General features: G+C 44.0%; 1 protein-coding gene and 1 long non-coding RNA gene across 5 annotated transcripts in view; one reads left to right on the top strand and one right to left on the bottom strand.

Annotated features, from left to right (window-relative positions):
• Positions 1-11,823, bottom strand: part of LOC307208318 — a 109,103-nt gene extending 97,280 nt beyond the window's left edge. For 2 of the 4 annotated variants that reach the window (XR_013835083.1, XR_013835084.1), the window contains exons 1-2: positions 11,703-11,823; positions 9,157-9,228 (exon numbers count right to left, since the gene is read on the bottom strand). This is a non-coding gene — a long non-coding RNA (uncharacterized lncRNA). Of the gene's footprint in view, positions 1-2,375; positions 2,772-9,156; positions 9,229-11,702 lie in introns of those variants that run through there. The other 2 variants (XR_013835085.1, XR_013835086.1) reach the window with 2 other exon arrangements.
• A 44-nt stretch (positions 11,824-11,867) lies between these two features.
• On the top strand, positions 11,868-20,644 carry VMA21 (vacuolar ATPase assembly factor VMA21). The gene is made up of 4 exons (XM_079962976.1): positions 11,868-12,035; positions 16,368-16,477; positions 18,719-18,861; positions 18,898-20,644. Exons 1-3 carry the CDS (start codon positions 11,899-11,901, stop codon positions 18,859-18,861), a joined length of 390 nt encoding a protein of 129 aa, XP_079819102.1. The 5' UTR covers positions 11,868-11,898; the 3' UTR covers positions 18,898-20,644.
• Positions 20,645-21,156: the final 512 nt, after the last annotated feature.

Below are 21,156 nucleotides of genomic sequence, written 5' to 3'. Positions count from 1 at the left end.
GGGTTTCAACGGATATTTCTATAGCCTCCCTTTATTCCTGCTGCCACCACAGATTCTATTTATCTTAATATTCCACTCACAGCATAGCCAAATATGAGACATGTGGTATAACACAGTCATTTGTTAAACATCAATAATTGAAAAGGTTTTATAATTACTTGGTGTAAAGTAGAGGTTCACAAACTTATTTGGCCTACCGCCCCCTTTTTAGAAAACAAACTTCAGCACCCTCTTGGAAATCTACCTTCTTTAAGCAAACTAATAAAAAGATGCGGCAACAAATTTGCGCTTCCTTTAGGTAACTATATTTCTACCTGTGTCCTACACATAGTAAAGAAAGATGTTGTTGTAAATAAGACACCCTGAAGCTAGAAGAATCCATGGGATGGACAGGAGCAAAGTCTGCTGGTTCAGTCTGATCTGCCCCAGGGGCAGGGCTGGCACCGCAGCCCACCACCCATTGGCCAAATAGGCAGGCAAACTGCAATCCAATTCCTGGGCTTGAATGAAGCCAAAAAGAGTTCACCCTAGGCTGGGAAACACACACACACACACACACACACACACACACACCCCAGCATGACCGCTAGATCCATGGGAGGTGTTGTCACCATTCCACAACAGATGCCCGACCTGGCAGTAAGTGTCATTACACAATAGATGAAACATATTTTTTTCCCTAATTTCTCTTCTCTTCTTTCTTTATGCTTCAATAGCCCCCTTATTTTTATTCAACGCCTCCTGATTGCACCTGAGGATACTACCGCCCCCTGAATCATTCCAGCGCCCCTGGGGACAGTATGGCCCACTTTGGGAAACACTGATGTAAAGCATATGTTTCAGTTTATCTTGTTACCTTGTTGTTTATACAAAATGGCTAATACACTACTAATCCTATTTTAGATAAAATAACTTTCCTCCCCATCCACCACCAACTCTCAAGCTATCAACCACCCACTCCCAAACTCAACTCCAGCTCAACTGACTCCAAACTCAACTAAACTGAGCCTCCACTGTCTTGCCATCAGTAGTCAGACTTGCTTTATAAACTCCAATCCAAACACCATTCACGACCAACATTCCAAACCCACCCTCTCTCGTTCTCTGCCTAACATTTTCCTTACTTCCTCTAATATACTTACCTGTACATTAATTGCTCTATTAAAACACATGCACACAATTATTTAGTGGTGTCCGCCCTGTGGAACGCCCTCCCATCAGATGTCAAAGAGATAAACAACTACCTGACATTTAGAAGACATCTGAAGGCAGCCCTGTTCAGGGAAGTTTTTAATGTGTGACATTTTAATGTATTTTAAATCTTTGTTGGAACCCACCCAGAGTGGCTGGGGAGACCCAGCCAGAGGAGCGGGGTACAAATAATAAATGCAATCCTAAAAAATGTTTATTCCGAAGTAAACCCCATTGAGTTCAATGAGAGCTTACTCCAGAGGAAGTGGTTTAGGACTGAAGCCTAAAAGAGTACCTTAATAGACTTGCAGGAGAATCATATAGCCATCCACACAGAAGTAAGTTACATTCTGTACAATGGGGCTTCCAGTGTTAGGCTGCAATCCTGTGCACATTTACTTGGGAGTCACCCCCCCCTTCAATACAGTGACTTCTGAATTCATTGCATATTCTAAGCATTTTTGCTGAGAAATCTCATTGAGTTTAACGGGTCTTAGGTTGCAATCCTCACCCCACTTACCACATAGTAAGCCCCACTGAATTAAATGCAACTTATTTCTGAGAAGACATAGGACTACAACCTTTCTAACTAGTAAGCGTGCCTGAGGTATAGGTTCACTGTGTGCATAACGTACTATATCATTCACATTGGGACGATGGTTGCCAGGTCAGGAGCATCCCAGACCCTGAGATTTCATGGCCCAAACCTGAGAACGAGAGTCAGGCCCCAGTGATGCCACTAAGCATGATTATATTAAGTATTAATCACAGTCTCTGATAGCATGTCATTCCAATAAGAAACACAAAATCAAATACAAATGAGCAAATATGTCACAGCCTGGAAATTAAGATCCATAGCAAAAATGGATCTACCCAGGTCCAGCTGAAGTGAGGGGATCATTCCTTCTGAGCCACTTATAGAGCCTATGCTTGCCATGAACGGTGCTTGTGAACAGCTGGTGCTAATGATGCAATTGGCAGTCAGTACCTTATGCATTTAATTTCCTTCTGAGCTGACTAACTATACCCTCCTCACAAAAACTTATGCCAGAACTTCCCAACCCAAAGTTTTATTTTCTTCTGCCTCAGAGGCAGCCCACACCTCTCCTGTTTTCTCCCTTAAATGATTCACCTCATCCCCACTCCACTCCACTCCACTCCAAATGAAAATAAATAATCAATACCTCCTCCAGTCCAGACTTCAGTTTCCATGGTCTCTCAGCATTCTGGTCTCCCCTGATCAATCTTTCCGCTTGCTTCCTCCAGCTCAGTTGATAAAAACAAAAGGCCATCCAGGAGTTGCTGTGGGCGGCAGAGGCAGCACAGCTCTTGCTCTTTATGCGCTCCTCTCACTTCACACCAGGTGCCTATTAGCACTCATGGCTCCCTCCACTGGAGCCCATTTTGATCACATTCGAAACGTACCCTTGACACCCGCAAGCAAACACCAGCTGACTGCCATGAAGAACATCTTGTACTGTGGCTATTCTTATTGTAATTATTTGTATGTTTTTAATAGATTTTAGATATGTATACTATATGCTAACTTAGCAGTTCAAAAGCACACCTGTGCAAGTAGATAAATACATACCACCACTGCGGGAAGGCAAACGGCATTTCCATGCACTCTGGCACGCGTCGTGGGGTTCCATTTGCGCTAGAAGTAGTTTAGTCATGCTGGCCACATGACCCAGAAAGCTGTCTGTGGACAGACACCAGCTACCTCAGCCTGAGTGCCATACCCCATAGTCAAATTCGAATGGATTTAATCATCTATGGGTCCTTCACCTTTACCTTTTAGATATGTATACATTTGTTATTCTATCAATGTCTTTAATGGTTGGTTGTTTCTGAGTTTTCAGTGGTTCTCATTTTTGTCTGTAAGCTTCCTTGAGTCCTTTCAGTGAAAACGGCAGGGTATACAGTGGTACCTCGGGTTAAGAACTTAATTCGTTCTGGAGGTCCGTTCTTAACCTGAAACTGTTCTTAACCTGAGGTACCACTTTGGCTAATGGGACCTCCCACTGCCACTGTGCTGCTGCTGCCCGATTTCTGTTCTCATCCTGAAGCAAAGTTCTTAACCCGAGGTACTATTTCTGGGTTAGTGGAGTCTGTACCCTGAAGCGTCTGTGTTATGTATTGGGTTTAAAACATTTTATGTTACAAGGCACGTTCTAACCAATCGTATAAGCATTGGTAGACGAACGTTCTAATGGCAAGTAAGTGCATGCACTTTCAACTGTCAACTGTCAATGGTCAGTTCATGCTCGTTATTATTATTGTATTGTCCAGTCAGTTCGGTTCTTGTTTTCCTATGAGTAAGCTGTTGTCACTGACAAATGTTGAATAAACGTAGTTGAGGAACTTATACTGCCTTGGACTTCTGACTTTTTCTGAACATTTAACATTGGCGACTAGGATGGGATAGATGAGCTCCCGCTGGCTGCCAAAGGCCCAAGACCGCACCGCAGCACCGTTGCCTGCAGCCTCACAGTAAGCGCAAACTCACCGCCACGCTGGACTCAGCAAATAGTCGCGGGAACGAGACCGCGCCTGCTGCATCTTCGCAACCACGCACAATCACACAAGTGACTGCTCCTGTCCGAAAATGGCCACCAGTCATAGTCGGCTGCCACCAGACTTCGATATGAGCCATCCTGCAGAATGGCCGCAGTGACTCCGCCGAATAAGGAGCTACGTCCGACTACAAAGCTGCTACCGACAGTGCTGGGAAGTTCCGCCATCACTCTACTGGAAGGTCTGATGGCACCCAGGGACATAGAGGCATGCACTTTCAATGAGCTGACACAGGCTATGACAAGACACCTCGCGCTTCAGCCAACTAAGAACCACTGCTGCTACGACTTTGCGCACAGAGAGCAACAAGCACAAGAGTCAGTGAGTGAATACATCGCAGTGCTCCGGGCGATTGCGATGTATTGCCAATTCGCTGACATCAAGGAACGACTTCTCGAAAGGTTCATCAGTGGCGTGCGAGACAGCCGTCTCCACCACAAGCTGCTGGCAAAAGACAACATCACGATGATGGAAGCAATGAATACGGCCACTGCCTTTGAGAAGGATAACACCCACGAGGCAGCCCACAGCCCACGTACCGAAAAGAGAACTCACCGCACCCAGCGAGACGGGTCATCTTCTGTAGATTCCTACAATGAGGATGTCCACCGAGCTTTGGACCAATCCGACCGACACCACCGCTCCCAAGCTACTAGAGCATCGTCGAACCAACGACGTGCCAGCTGTGGAGAAAACCACGAGCAGGTTTCAGGACGCCACATGTCGCCACTGTGGGAAGACTGGCCGCATTGGTCGAGTCTGCCACTCCAAGACCTCCGGAGCACGACCCAAGCAACGTGTCCACGAGACCTACATAGAGGAGGAGTTACAGTCCACCTCTCTAGCTAGGGTACTTCAACTTCCGTTCCCGGGGTCCAAAAAGCTTAGGGTACAACTCAAGATAGAGGGAACCCAGGGGTAACTATGGAGTTGGATACTGGCTCATCCTACTCCATAATATCTGCTAAGACTCTGAAAGAGCTTTGCCCTAATGGTGGTCCTCATCTCCGCCCGGCCCCCATAGTGCTGTGGGACTTCCAGAGAAAAAGAATCCAGCTAAAGGGGATGGGCACCTTCAAGATCCAATTTAAGAAGTACACCAAGAATTTGAACCTCATCATAACTGGAGGCCCATTCACTAGCCTTCTAGGCCTAGCATGGTTTGGGCTGTTAGGCTTAGGTATTTCAGGGCTTAATCAGATTTCCCCAGGGGCAGATTTCAAATCGATCTGCCAGGAGTTTCCATCAGTCTTCGATGGAACCCTGGGCCTGTACAACGGACCCCCGATTTCCCTATGGCTCAACCCCATGGTGCAACCTATTTGGGTCAAGGCCCATAAAGTCCCATCTGTGCTTAAACCCAAGATTGATGAGGAGCTTGATCGCTTAGTCACCCAAGGGGTCTTAGAGCCGGTAGCTTCGGGAACCTGGGAAACTCCACTCGTCACACTGGTTAAGCTGGACGGCTCAGTCCGTATCTGTGGCGATTACAAATGCACCCTGAACCGGGCCTTACAGGACCACATGTACCCAGTTCTGGTGGTGAGCCACGTGTTAGCAAACCTGGCTGGAGCCAAGATCTTTGGGAAGCTGGATTTAGCGCAAGCTTATCAGCAGCTAACTGTTGATGAGGCCACCGCAGACGCCCAGACAATCATGACTCATGGGGATGCTTTCAGGGTCAAACACCTACAGTTTGGAGTTAGCATGGCTCCAGGGTTATTTCAAAGTCTAATGGACCATCTCCTTAAAGGCATCCACGGAATCACACCGTTTTTCGATGATGTGCTGATAGCCACATTGTAGAGAGAGGACTTTTCTGCCAGATTACGGATAGTGCTCCAACGGTTCCAGGCGACAGGACTTAAGGTAAAACAGAAAAAGTGCCTGTTGGGAGTGAGCAGCGTGGATTTCCTGGAGTTCCGGGTTGACACGGACGGCCTTCATCCAGCAGAGGACAAAGTGCGCACCATTTGCGATGCTCCAGAACCAAATAGCAAGGCAGAGTTACAAGCCTTCTTGGGACTTCTTAATTTTTACCACGTGTTCCTGCCACACAAGGCAGCCGTAGCTGAGCCTTTGCACAGGTTCCTGAACAAAAAAGTGCAGTGGGTCTGGGGCCCTCGACAGGCCAAGGTGTTCTAAGGGGTCAAAGACCTGCTTGTGTCCAACTCAGTGTTGGCACACTTCGATGAAATGCTACCTGTGGTGCTGGCTTGCAATGCTTCCCCTTATGGGGTAGGCGCAGTACTGGGCCACCAGCTTCTGGGTGGGAGGGGAAGCCCCAGTGGCTTACTTCTCCCAAACTCTCACATTGGTGGAGTGCAACTATTCCCAGATTGACAAGGAAGGTTTGGCAATAGTTAAGGGAGTCAAAAAGTTTCATGACTTCCTTAATGGTCGGCCTTTCACTATCGTTACTGACCACAAGCCACTACTGGGACTCTTTGCGCCCGACCACCAGGCACCCCAGATGCTTTTGCCACGATTATTGCACTGGTCCATTTTCCTGGCTGGTTACCCATACTCGCTACAGCACTGACCTGGGAAAGCCATGGGTCACGCAGATGCACTCAGCCGCTTGCCGTTGTCAGAGAGCAGCCCTGACCCTGCTCCTGCCCACCAGATCCTGTGGCTGGAAGACTTAACGGACCAGCCCTTGCATGTGAAGGACACTGCCGCTACAACCGTGAAGGATTGTCCCACATCTCGGACTGGGTGGGGAGGGGGTGATCCGGGAAGCCGGGTCCAGAATTTTCATGCTACACAGCTTGCAAGGACGAGCTGTCTACTCACTGAGAATGCGTGTTATGGGATAGCCGTGTCATAGTCGTCCCCCCTCCAATTAAGGAAAAAAGTCTTAGAAGGGCTGCACATGTCTCACCCGGGGATCATCCGGATGAAGGCATTGGCCCATAGCTATGTGTGGTGGCCAGGCATAGATGTGGAGATAGAGGGCTGGGTGAAACATTGTGAGCCCTGCCAGGTCTCCTGGCCAGATCCACCCAAGGTACCATACAGTCCTGGGAGTCCACACAGTCCCCATGGTCCTGGGTGCACGTGGATTTCGCAGGGCCTTTTCAGTGCCAACACTTCCTAATAGTGGTTGACTCTCAGTCCAAGTAGCTTGAGGTGGTGCCAACTTCAACCGTGTCCGCTAGAGCAACTATAAACGCGCTCAGGAAGCTATTTGCGACACACGGCTTGCCAGACACACTGGTGAGCGATAATGGGACCACTTTTACTTTGGTGGAATTCAAAGAATTTGTAACCAAGAATGGAATCTGCCACATTTGTTCCACTCCTTTTCACCCGGCCACTAACAGCCAAGCTGAACGCATGGTCTGTACTACCACAGATGCGCTTAGGCTGGACTCTCTGGTTAGCGGAGTTCTTACTGGCCCAACACATCACCCCAAGCGCAGTAACCGGCCAGCGGAGTTGCTTATGGGGAGGAGGCTCATTACCCTCCCTGATCAGATGCACCTTGATCGGCCTCTTGAGCAACGGCCATCCACTGTGGTGCAGGGGGCTCCAAGAGGGTTCTCCCCGGAGGACACTGTGTTATGTCCGAAACTACGGGCCTGGACAGGGTTGGGTCTCTGGTATCATTGCTCGCTGTACAGGTCTGGTTTCCTACGAGGTAGGGTTGGAGGGGGGACTGGTTTGGAAGAGACACCTTGACCAGATCAGAGTCAGGGCACCTCCGAACACGGAACTTCAAGCAGAACCAGAGAACAGAGAAATGGGTACTTCGGGAGATTCTGTGCCCAGACCAGGGTGGGAACCGGATGGGTTGCTGGTGACTGAGTTACCCCAGCAGAGCGACTTCAGGCTGAAATCCTCAGAGGCTCCATCGGCAGTGACCCCTTCGGAGTCAGCCTAGCTGACCGCCCCACTCAGACCGCGGGTACCGGAGGAACCTCCTGAGTCACCCACTCCGACACAGGAACTGCGACGGTCCCAGCGGGAGTGGAAAAGGCCAGTACACCTTGATGACTATGCTTTTATGTAACAAGGCACGTTCTAACCAATCGTATAAGCATTGGTAGACGAGCGTTCTAATGGCAAGTGCATGCACTTTCAACTGTCAACAGTCAGTTCATGCTCGTTATTATTATTGTATTGTCCAGTCAGTTTGGTTCTTGTTTTCCTATGAGTAAGCTGTTGTCACTGACAAATGTTGAATAAACGTAGTTAAGGAACTTATACTGCCTTGGGCTTTGACTTTTTCCGAACATTTAACAGTCTGTAACCTGAAGCGTCTGTAACCCAAGGTACCACTGTAAATATATAAGAACAACAGACACCTTCACTCATCTTCAGTGGCAAACTGCATGCTCCAGCACCGGGGGGGGGGTGCGTCCCGGAGGCATGGCGTGCATCCCGGGGGCATGACACCCGGCATAGTGGGGGGGGGTGCCCGGCATGTGTCCGGGGGGGCGGCTGCAATGGTACCCCCCTCCCCAATGGTGCAGGGGGCGGTGCGCTCCTCCTCGTTCCTCCGCCAGTGCTCATCTTTTGTTCTCCATTTCTTCACAATCATGCCCCAACTTCAATATCCACCTGTTTTTGTTGATTGGCTTCCAAAGCTAAATGCCAACCAACTGACATCCACAAACCTCAGCCTGCTTCAGCCTTGAGGCATCTACGTACCTGTTTCTGAATGCTGACTTTACCAGCTTCCACCCACTAACATCTGCGAGGTCCATCATTAGACATCAACCAGCTTATGACCATGGATTATCAGATGCCTTCAAGACGTGATCCTGCTCAGCAAGTGAACTTGCCTTATTATTGCTCCACAACATCCTGCAACCAGATGTTTGCCTCCATCCACCTGCTCAGCAAGTGAACTTGCCTTATTATTGCTCCACAGCATCCCATAACCAGATGACTACCTCCATCCACCTGCCAGTTCACCTTACCCAAGTCGAAGAAGACTGGGCAACCCTGACTCTTACAACCGTTTCTGCTGTGTTCTGTTGGAGAAGAGAAAAAGGCCCACCTTTATATCCACTCAGTTGCCATGTACAGTTATGATGTCACAGGTGGTCTGCAACCGACGGCAACCCTGGAGGTGCATCACCATAATCTCCTGAGGTTCCACAATGGTGGGTGCACCTCAGCAGGGTTGAATTCATGTGCTTGTTTAATATTAAAAAATATAGACCAACCTTCATCTCTACAGATACCATGGGGGGGTGCACCACTAAATGGTTTTAGGGGATCATTTCAGCACAAGGACCACATTCCTCTGTAGGCAGACACCACTGCAACCCCCCTCTGAGGGTCTGTGCAATAATTTGCAACTGGCTCTTGCTGGGTTGAAACTTGCACAGTCTTCTTAATAATAATATAACTAAAATGTCAGGCGCTCTCACCTACCAGGATATACAAGCTCTCCTCCTGCCACCTGGGAGTGGCCAGGCAAACCTGGAGAATTCAGTTCTGGCAAGCCTAGTTGTGTTACACACACACACACACACACAGAGAGAGAGAGAGAGAGGTTGAAAACATGGGAGCCAAAAGGCTATGAAAAGAGATACAGCCTGACAGTTATATGCAAGGCTGATATTGTTAAAAGCCACCACAGAGTGTTCTATTAATGCTTATTATATCGTATTGCATAGTAGAGTGTTGCACAAACATAGCCAATGTGATATTAGGCCAGTAATTAGCTGTCAGCCTACACCACAGAGTTGCTATAAGGATAAAAGGGGCTAGGGAACAATATATGCTACTTTATGAGTTTCTTGGAAGAAATGTGAGACATAAATGTCCTAAATAAATAATACAGTTGTGATTACTTTTTAATCTTATGGCTTTGATTTTATGCAGTGTTAACTTCTAACTCTTCATAACATCCACTGTTTTGAGGCATCTAATCATAAGCTTGCATTTTTATTAAAGCTTATATGTTTAATCAGGGCTTGTATTTTAAGAATGAGCTTAAAGATCTTCAACTGTTTCATGCCAGGCAGAAGACCAGCTGCCTAAAAACCTTGGCAAGATGTTTTTCTCCTAGACAAGGGCCCCCCCTGATTTATAGCAGAAAACAATTCTCAAAGTCGTAAAAAGGGAATTACAGGCTGAGAGCCAAGGTTACACTGACCCTACAAATTAAGGGTGGATAAATAGTAAAATGAGCCATATCTTCTTCCTAAGGTTAAAAAGGTCAAGAGCAGTGAAAAAGCAACTGGTCTGGCTGGCAGAAACAGAGCATTTTTGGGAAGTCTTTTCTAAAGCTGTTTCTTTCTTAAACTAAGATCCTTTTAAGATTTCTTTTCCTTTTAAAAGGTTATTTATGTATTAAATATATTAGCTTAAATATAATTATGCAAAGGATTTAAGAAATGCTAGATTCTTATTTCATATAGTTGTAAGAGTTGTAACTATCCTGAAATTAAGTCAGCCACCAGCCCAACCTCCTGCCAGACAGGAGACGCCATCGAGCACTCCTGATATATGGTTGTCAGGCCTTTTGTTTAGAAACCTTCAAATGAAGGAGATCTCTCAATGTTGATGTGAACTCAAAATCCTTGACATATGTTTAAGATAAAAATTCAAGATTAATCATCTGTTTTGGAAGGCAATAGGGCAAGGAGGGCAAGAGGTGAGCTGGTAATTAAGATTCCTTGTTGAGACACATGTAAGATATATTACTACTTATTTGTCATTTATAGATAGAAGAATATATAGCTTTTTGATTTCCATAAAAGGGCAAGAGGAAATGGGTGTATCTTTTGTGATTGGTTGTAGCAAACAGCCAATAGGAATTTCAACCAGGCTGATTGGACAGAGGCAGCCACAGGAGGAGCAAGGGGGCTGGATTAAGGAAATATAAGTGCCGGCCAGAATGGCAAGAGGCCAGGCCAGAGCTTGGTAACCATATACCACTGTGCCTCATATTTATTTGTCTGACAAATAAATTATTTGTCTGACAAATAAATTACTATTTTAATTTCTCTATTGCTGCGTTGAATATTTCATTCCAGCTAAGCGTTAACCACAAGCAGGGTGCTACAGTTTTAGTAATAATTGTTGCTGCTAATTGGATGTTTTAAGAGCTTGATTTTAATTGTTACCTGCTCTGGGAACCCCATGTTGAAAAGTGGCAAGCCTGCTCAGACATCTAATTTTTTAATGCACTGTTTTCAACTACATTTTGGCCAATCTGTTATATCTACCATTTTAAAATCTTTTTTATTGCTGTTTTAAAATGCATCTTATACCATTTCATATCACCCACTTATGAGATTGTTTTAAAGCATTCTATATATAAATCTTTATATGTATCAATCAATCATTCTTGACACAGCTTTTTATTTTTTGAGAATATCTTAATTGCTATTTAAGATATAGTGTATTAATATTTTCCCAGTGAATTTGTACTGCTGCTGGGGTTTTTTTAAAGTACAAATGATAGCTGCAGATGAACCTGTATGAAACAGGCTACACTGGCCACAAAAGTAATTAAAAATTAATAAAATATATAAAATATTGGGTTATTACCAACTAAAGCTGTGTACACCACTGTATCTCAAAAGCACCATTGAAACGAACACACACAAGGATTCTGGGCACTATGATGCATTAATTGCTGTTGAGAATTCTGTGAGGGACAAACTACATTTCCCAGAATCCTTTGAGGGAAAGAAGCGCACTCTGAAATATGAGGTGCAAACAACATTTCCCATAATACTTTGAGGAAGAGGATGTGCTTCGAACGCGTGCGCACGCAGCCTAGACTAGCCCACCCCACCCCCTCCACCCCGATATTAAAGGACCCCCCCACCTCGATATTAAAGGATTCTTTAGGCGGGTCTACTCCGAGTAGGACTAAAACCGGTTACACCCGCTTGCCGTCCCCAGTCCCTTACAGCCCTATTCACATCCGGAGAATCCGCAGGCTTTTCATTTATCATTTCTACCTCTACCTCTGGTGCTCACAAGAGGGCGCTCTGGGAGACGGTCTAGGCATTTCCCGAAACCGTGAGAGACAGTCTAGGCAGCTCTCTCGCTCTCCTCCCTTCTGCAAAGCGACGCCGGCGAGCCTTTTTTTTTCCCGTCGTCACGTGACCGGCGGCCGCGGTGGAGGATGGGAAGGGAAGGCATCAGCTGACCAGTATGCTCTCTGCGCGCGCAGCTTCTCCTGTTCCCTTCGCCGCTGCCGGAGAGGCAGGGGGTAAAAAGGCTCATATCGTCCCTGTCATGGAGCGCTACGACAAGGCCGCCCTGAACGCGCTCTCGCCTCCCGATCCCAGGTTATAAATTAAAACAAATAACATAAAATGAGGGGGGGGGGAACGGGTTGGAATGGAGGGGGAAAGTGCTGGGTATGCCTACTCAGAGGTAAGCCCCGTTGGCTTCGATGAGGTTTACTCCCAGGTAAGTGAATGTAGGATTGTGGCCTTCGCTTGCTTTGACGGGGGCGGGGGGCGACGTGCGTGTCGGGTTGGGAGTTCCCTGCATGTCAAAATAAGGAAGCGAAACAGGGACATAGGAAGCTGCCTTAATACCGAGCCAGGCCACTGGTCTATGTGGCTCAGTGTTATCGATTTATTTGCAATAAAAAGTTAAAGGCGTGGGTGGGTGGGAAGGATTTTCTTTTTAAAAACAACACCCAAAAGGCTGTTATTGGGGGGGGGGGTAGGGGAAGCTCTCTTTGATTGCCTGGCGGAGTAGCAGAGATTGGTACAAGAAGGTGCCCTCTGAATCTCTACTGGCGGCAGGGTGTTCATTCAGATACCTGAAGGCTTGGTTTCTACACTGGCTGGCAACAGCTCTTTGGGGTTTCAGATGTGGGGCCTCCTCAGCCCTACCTAGAGGTGTCAGGGATTGCTGCAGAGACTTCTGTCAAGGGGAGAGGGATGGAGTGGAATGTTCTCTCATAAGAGTTGGGAGGGTCATCTTGTGCAACCCCCTGCAATGCAGGAATCTTTGCCCAATTTGGGGCTCAAGCCCACGGCCCTGACATTAAGAGACTCATGCCCTACCAACTGAGCTATTTATCTTACCATGCTAGCTTTTTGGTGCAGCCCATAGGCATAAGTGGGGATAGTCACTAGCTATGATGGATTTAAAGGGTGATTTAGGCAAACCTGGAGGAAACATCTTTATCAGCAGCTACCTGATGATTGGCTGTACGGAACACCCATTTGGAGGAAAGCTGAGATGATGGATTTAATGAATAAATGAACACCCTGGAGAATTGGAGGCAGTATGCTGCTGAATACCACAGTAGGGGCGGTGGAACAGTGGGATAGGGTATTGTCTTCATTTTGGGCTAGCATGTGGTTTGGTTTTGGCAGGGTGTGTGTGTTGTACTTCAGTTTGATCATGCAGGCCTCTGGAAAGCATGAGGAGGAGAAAGAGGATTGGATTGAAAATTGTCCTGGTGTGGGTTGGATATGATAATCAAAAAACCAGAAGGGCTTTTTCAAAGTTATCTTTTAAATATGTTCATTACTGAAATTAAAATTCAGTTATTTAAAACAAAAACAAGTGTTCCTGTTGCTACATGTAGTTTATGACAAAACAAAATTTCTTGTCAGTTTTAACCTTGACAGCTGATCATGACTGGAATTCATATTACTTCTTATTCATGGTGGCAGTCTATAGCTCTTTAAACAGTATATCTTATGGATATATTGGGCAAGGTCACCCAGTAAGGTTTGTAGCTGAGTTGATGTTTGAATCCAGTTCTTTCCAGCCAAAGTCTGAAGCTCTGACCACACCATTCTGGCTCACTACTTAGATCTCAAGGAGCAAATGCTGTTCAGACAAGTCATCCCAGAGTACCTCTGTATGTAATCAGGAGGTGACCAGTATAAGCCAGTTTACATTATCTAAAAGCACCTGTTTTTGACATTTAGACTTGGCCAGGTCACTTTATTTTGGTATAAACAACTAACTCAACAAAGCAAGCATTGACTAGTGGAAGCCGACATAAAAATAAGCTGTGATTGGTGTATCAGATTGAATGTAAAATCTAACATAACAAACCAAATGCTCTATTTGCTTATGGAGCCTAAAGTACTACTAAAATCTGCTTGCATTTGTGATTCACAGTAGCAGCTAACAAATTCCAGTTCCCACTAGGGTGCAATGTTGCACCATTGGCATTCCAATGCTGAAACAAAATTTTATTAAAACGGTATCTTTATTTTATATTTTTCAATTGTTTTTGGTTAACAAAGACTTCTATGGACCATGGCCCTTTTGTGTCAGAATGCAAGTGGCTGAAAGCAAACAAAAATATAGAACAATGTTTCTTTACAGAGTCTCACTCCATTATACTGGCTCCAGTATAACTTGTGAATGGTTAAAATGTATTGGATTTCTTACCATCCCTTCTCCATAAGGTCCCAAAGAGGACTACAACAATATAGAAACAAAAGATCAAAATCTGTTAAAACAATATGCAATCAGAAGAAGAATTTAATGGACCCCCTCCCTTTTAGCTGTTCTTATTTTATCTATAAGCCACTTGGAGTCCCTGTTAGGGAAAAAGGCAGAATATAAGTAAATAAATACAACAAGAACAACAATACTCTGGTCAAGAGTAAAGAAATGCATCTTCAGTGTATGATGAAAGGTGCCAGAGTGGGAACAGCATTCCACAGTTTAGGGGCTGCTGCAGAGAAAATCCTCTTCTAGTCTGCCATTCCCCACATTTCAAAAAGTGGGGGAAGTACCAAGATGGCTCCCTTTGCTATTCTTAATAGCTGAGAGGGTATGTAGGTAAGGAAACTTTCATATATTTGGGTCCTAAGTCATTTAGGCCTTTAAAGACTAAAGTGATAAATTGGATGCACACAATTCCCAGCCATTTGCCTCATTCAGCAAATTTGGAAGCAAGCCCAGTTACTCCAGTATGCCTGTAAATCTATCATGCCTAAAATAAAGATGCTTAGTGTAAAGTGCCACATAGGGTTGTACACAACTAAGTTATACTCAGTGTAGAATTACTGAAATTAATGGACCTAAGTTAGTCATGTTCATTCATTTCAGTGGGTTTAACTCTGAGCAGGACCAGCATTGGATACAACCCATACTCACGTGCGCATGCAGGTTGGCTCCTCCATCAAATTAAATGGAGATTCCTGTGTGGAAAAGAGAGGTGCTGGTATTTTTCTGCACACATGGATCTCTGTGCTGGGTCACCAGTTGTGCAGTTGTGTTAAATTGGTTGTGAGATTCAGTCTCACAGCAGCATCTGAAATAGCACTTGCTTCTGTGAAAACATGCCCTTTAAAATGCAGGTGATCTATGTTTAAATTACATATTTACCTTCCTCAATATGTATACAGCTGGTATCTTATCCAGAGGGAGCTGTTTGATCACTTGTTAATCCATTGAGAGGTATTTGATTGCTTGTTAATTCTGGTTGTAATACTTGCCAGGAATGCAGCTTTCACTTGATAGAAAACTTTAGTATTAGCATTAGAGTAAATGTTATCTTGTTTGTAGACTTTGATAATTTTTAAATTCCTATCAATACAGTCATTAAATTGAACAATATGGCATACATATTGGCGCATTTTCATAGTGTCTGTCAAAAACAATAGCCTTAATTGTTTTCCATAGGTAAAGGTAAAGGGACCCCTGACCATTAGGTCTAGTTGTGGCCGACTCTGGGGTTGTGGCACTCATCTTGCTTTATTGGCCGAGGGAGCCAGCGTACAGCTTCCGGGTCATGTGGCCAGCACGACTAAGCCGCTTTTGGCGAACCAGAGCAGCGCACGGAAACGCCGTTTACCTTCCCGCCAGAGCGGTACCTATTTATCTACTTGCACTTTGAGGTGCTTTCAAACTGCTAGGTTGGCAGGAGCAGGGACTCAGCAACGGGAACTCACCCCGTGGTGGGGATTCGAACCACCGACCTTCTGATCCCATAGACAGTATTAATTACCAGTAGTAGACTTGTTCAGCAGTTCTGAAAAATGTGTTTAATTCCACAAGTAAATCCATTATTTATTGGTTGATTTCAGAAGAAATAAAAGTAGGCTACAATCCTAACCCCTGTCTAGCAGTGGCAGGGATTCACAGAGCAGCCCTGCTACTCATGTTGGTCATGACAGCAGAAACAGGAAAATGCCCCTTCACTACAGCAGCAGCAGGGCTGGTACAGCAAAGAAGCCTGGATTGGGCTCGTTACCATCATGTGAGGGCAGTGGGGCCAGCTAAGGTTCCAGTGGATCCGGTGCTGCCTAGTCTGTTTCTGGGTGGGACTAATACAAATAGAGTCCTAACTCTAAAGCAAAAACATCTTCATTACTACTGCAGCAGGATCCCCTGTCCACCCAGGGTGTGGTGGGATGAAGAGATGCCTCATGGCACAGTACTAAGACATTGTATTATTACCTTCTTCTTAGCATTCTGATTACTGCAGTATGAGCCTGCTTAGTTATTCATTTTCACTTATCAGTTGTTACACTCCTAAACAGCAAACACTGTTTTGCCTGCTTCCTTTCTTAACAGTCTTCCTTGCACCTCATCCATCCTACAAATGCCAGGTTAAATGAACGTTGGACGTTCCATATGTCGGGCCTGGCCCTGCTCAAGTTTCTCACACTGTGATTTGTTTCTTGCAGAAATGAAACTTCATTAGCTTCGACCCTAAGAACGCTCCTGTTCTTCACTACTTTAATGATTATGTTACCCATTGGGCTGTATTTCTCATCAAAGGTATACGTATTTGAAGGTAATTTTCTTTATTACTACCTGCTTCTTTTTGTTATCATTGCTTTTTTTATCTTAAAAGTAAATCAATTATTTGGATTATTTTTTAAAATTACATATTGTTATATGGTAAGCAGCATTTCTTTGGGTTTTGTATTTTCAGGATTTGAATAATAGCAACGATCACTGAATATTTCGTTGAAGCATTTGTCAAGATGTTAAAGTATCAAAACACTGAAGGAGGAGGCTTTTCTGTGCCATTCTAAATTGATTGTGCAATGGAGAAACCAAATTCTTTGTAAAACTTGTTTTGAAAGCAATTTATGGCAGTGTCTCCCATAAAATTGTCTGTGACTTGTCAATGGTTTTGTGGCTGAAGTTGGAAGACAGGACACACATTGCATTAAATATTCATATTGATTTTTCATTGTGTTTTTATTGCTTCTTTCATTTCTTATATTGTATTTTTATTATAATGTAATGTTAACAAAATAAAAGAAATAATAAAAATGCAATTAAAAGCATCTAGCACAGTGCATTACAATTGGGACTGTGGGCTGAAAAACCCCTAAGTGGCTTCTTATAGCTCAGTCGATAGAACCTGAGACTCTTAATCTTGGGATTGTGTATTCGAGCTCCAAAGATTCCTGCACTGCATTGCAGGGATTTGGACTAGATGACCCTCAGGGTCTCTTCCAACTCTAAAATTCTATGATTCTATGATCCTCAACAATGTCCCAGTGCTCCACAGGGGGAAAGTTGGAAAACCACTTTTTTGGTGGTGTCTAGATATATATTTTGTGTTGGAGATAGAGCAGTGCTCCTCGTAGAAACCAGAAGTTATCTTATCCTTTCAGTTAGAAAATTGGCACAAGCAGAGCTCCTCCTAAATTACTAAAGTGAGTTTTGGAAATTTCCAAATACAATTTATTGGATGAAAGGGCAGTTGTCATTACATAGCTGAACAGAAGCAGCTTACAAATTTTCTCCGTCCTCTGAGTCATCCTCTGGTTTAGACTCTGGAAATGGAAAAACGTACTCATGAAAATGTACCCAGAAATGTAACATCTGTTTTCTTGGAATATATGTGGTCTCTCTTTTTTATGTATGTTTTCCAAACAGCACTGCAAAATCTGTTCTCTACATTTCTTTCTTTATATTATTTATATCCCACACCTTCAGTGCAAATACTCCCAGTGTGTACTAAAAACAATTTTAACTTCAAGCAAAAACATTTTAACAAAACATGCATAACTTCACCCAAGGAGATTCCCTCTCTGCCTGGCTGGCGTAGTGCCATTGGCAGACTGTTGTTCCTTGGCACACGAATTATCGGGGGCTGCTTTTTCCCACGGCTGGTACCCACTGCTAAGGTGCCCTGCCACTTAGCAGCAGCCCACAGGCACTTGGCCTGTGATCTTGCTGGTGTCAAAAACTTGTGTTCATTTTTTTTAATTTATTGTAACCCATCTTGAATGTTTGGAGCATAAACACTGAAAATAAGGGCGTGGCTGATATATTTGTGTATGTTTTGGTAGGGCTGCTAAGTTGTACCCTCTCTCCCTTCCCAGTAATAATAATTTTAAAATTTGCATAACTTAACTTCAGAGCTTCTGTTCGCTGCTATTAATGGGCAGAAAAAGGTATTGAATATAACTGAGGTGGTGTGTGGCAGTCTTCTCCAACCTGGTGCCCTCCAGATGGTTTGGATTACAACTTGCATCAGCCAATGGATGTTGTAGTCTAGAACACTTGGGGGCACCAAGTTAGTGAAGGGTGGCATGGAGTAAAGAAGTCCATTTTATTTGCATATGTTGATCATGGAAGAATGTCAATATACATGATTTACCTCTGTGTGTTGCTTTCTTCATAAGTGAAACTTATCATAACTAAAAACATTCTTGCAGCACAGTCTTTGCATGTCTACTCAGAAGTAAGTTTCATTTAGGCTTACTGTCTTGTAAATGAGGATAGGATTCAAGACTCAAGCACTGATACTCTTCTCTAGGTTGCAGCTGTTGTGTGAACCATAGAAAACCCTCAAATCAAGGACATATTTATGACTCTGGAAGAGTTTTATAGAAGCCGAGGGCCTTAAAAGGAAGACATAGTTTTACTTTAGCCACTTCTGCCCTGATCATACAATCTTTTTATCATTTAAATAATTTGGTCACTAGAAAATATGAAGTCATTGGCTGATTTTTTTTTACTGGCTTCCTGTAAGTTTTAATGCTTCTCTCTCCCACCCCCCTTGTTCTTTTAGGTTCCTTTGGAATGTCAAGCAGAGACAGCTATTTTTATGCCGCAATAGTTGCTGTGGTAGCTGTTCACGTCGTGCTCGCTCTTTTTGTCTACGTGGCATGGAACGAAGGCTCACGGCAATGGCGGGAAGGGAAGCAGGACTAAGGCTCACGGCAATGGCGGGAAGGGAAGCAGGACTAAAAGTCGCCTCTGCAGCGTGGCAGGCAAGGAGGGGATGTTTCCAGGTGGAGCGAAGCCCCAGAGTGTAAAGTCTAATAGTCGGTGTTTGAAATGGGACAAGATGGGGTTGCATCATTCCCCCATTCCAGTAGCATTTTTAGTTTTTTAATTACAGCTCTGACTTCGTGAGCCTCAAGAGTTGGGAAGACTAGAAGGGAGCCTCAACAGGAGTACCCTGGAATCAATTTTCACAATCTGTCTGCAGAGAGCTCCTGGGAAACATTTGCTTGCTTAGTAACCTGCCTAGAACTGCTTTGAAATGAACATCTAGATAATTCGTGAAGTTGAACATGAAGAATTTCAGAGTTTCACCAACAGAGTTTGGATCAAAAATGGTTGAAGTTCTTTTAAATAGATTTTATTCCTGTGTCTTTTAGATTGGGGGGGGGGTTCAATTTCAGGAGCCTTGACTGACAGTATGCTGGCTACACTTCATGGTTAAACAGAACACCAGGTGCTTGAAAAAGTGGCTCCGTATACTTTTTGATGCAGAAGGAAGGGTGCATTGAGTCCTGTCCAGGAGCTTGTAACTTCAGTCCACCTGTTAGCACATTTTTGCATGGTGGCTTTTAATGTAGGATACTTTTCTCCACAAAGTATAGAGTCTACCCTAATCTTGCCTCTTAATTCAGTTATCCCCTTCCAAGAAATGCTTTTCCTCAACAATGGAATGTTTTGCCTAATTTCCAAGAACTGTGGTAGAATTACCACTGACAGCTTTACCACAGATTTCGGTAATAGCGTTAGGCAGTCCTAAAAATGTTTGTGCATTGTTTGTTGAGACCCAGGAATGTATCTGTTTGTTAGTTCTACTTGGAGTAGGGCCATTGAATTTAGTGGACTTGATTAACTTAGACCCATTAATTTCAGTGGGTCTGCTCTGACTAAAACTTGAGTGGATAACACCCCCACAGTTTGTTTTAATAAATGTACCTGATTTGTGTTGCCCTCTCACAACTGATACTTTTAAATATCTTTAACATTTCATACTGTCACCTTTTCCATAATCTTGCCAGATAGCCATTGCTCTTCTTCCTCAACCTGTGTCTTTGTCGATAAATGAGTTTCTTAGTATAGCTACGAATGCATGTGTAATCATGGACAAATGCACAAATCTTTTGAACAAATTGCCACTTTTATTGATTAGACTGGTGGGAGCACTGATCCAAAATCACTTCTTGATTTCACTGGAACCTGCTACACAGGATTCAGCACACAAGCACAGCTGAAATGCAGCAGTGTGCAGCTGGGAATTGTACCTGTTTCAGTAGCTAATGTGAAGTGCTGCTTAAGGACAAATTTTTCCTTAAGGCGAAATTAACTTCCACAACTTTCCTGAATCTTGAATATTTTATCATTATGCTTCCAAAGTTTTTACTCTGTTTTTAAATCCTAACCTAAGAGATAAATCCTGGGATTGAAAATGTTTACAAATGAGAACCTCCTACTTGTATTACTATAAATCACTAGGAATATTTTAAAACGTAAGGATGTAGAATAGTGACAGTGTCTTAAGGGAGTCTGTAAATAAGATGTATCCTTTTTAAAGGAGGAGGAATCTAATGTTGGGCAACATGCTGCTGGTTCATCTGAATTGCAAATTTATTTTGTAGTATATTGTGTTGAAATTTCTCTTTCCTTCCCTTATCTATGGAATTGATGTATTATGAACCTTTTTAATAAAACATAAGCATATAGCATAAATTAATTGTGGACTCAAAAGTAAATGCAAAAAATGAAACGGTTGCTGTTGAATCATCACTTGCTAGCCAGCATGTTTACAAAGTAATATCTTACCTTCAGTTCTGTAGTTTTCCTGATTACTTTCTATACATTGGCTCTTATGACACACTGGGTGAGGATCATTGGTGCATGCCTGTATTAAGCCCTGTCCACCAGAATAGGCTTCCTTCAAGTGAGAAAACTTCTTTCAGCATAGCCATGTTGTCAAGTTCCTAATATGTACTCAGCATACTGTTTGGGAGAATGAATGCTTTTCTCTTACAGTGAGTCTTATGTGATTTTTCTTTTTTCAGTAATTGGCTCCTGTACTCCTTTCCATAGACAAAGATTTCTGCTTGCTGCTTGTCATTCCGTCCTGTTCCAACACACTCTTAATAATGTGGAATAGATAATATGGCATACATGTTTGCATATATTCTGGTTTCTTCTGATCTGTGTATGTGTTTGGGACAATGGAATGACAAGCAGCAAGGAGGT

This window comes from Podarcis cretensis, assembly GCF_951804945.1.
Source record: "Podarcis cretensis genome assembly, chromosome: Z".
Lineage (NCBI taxonomy): Eukaryota > Metazoa > Chordata > Lepidosauria > Squamata > Lacertidae > Podarcis > Podarcis cretensis.
This window is presented reverse-complemented; position numbering and strand designations above follow the sequence as displayed.

What these genes read in the sequence shown, in the direction of transcription:
- VMA21 (XM_079962976.1), top strand. Translation starts at nt 11,899, where the DNA reads ATGCTCTCTGCGCGCGCAGCTTCTCCTGTTCCCTTCGCCGCTGCCGGA. An exon ending in CTCTCGCCTCCCGATCCCAG is followed by an intron (nt 12,036 to 16,367) that starts GTTATAAATTAA and finishes TGTTTCTTGCAG; the next exon opens with AAATGAAACTTCATTAGCTT. An exon ending in AAAGGTATACGTATTTGAAG is followed by an intron (nt 16,478 to 18,718) that starts GTAATTTTCTTT and finishes TTGTTCTTTTAG; the next exon opens with GTTCCTTTGGAATGTCAAGC.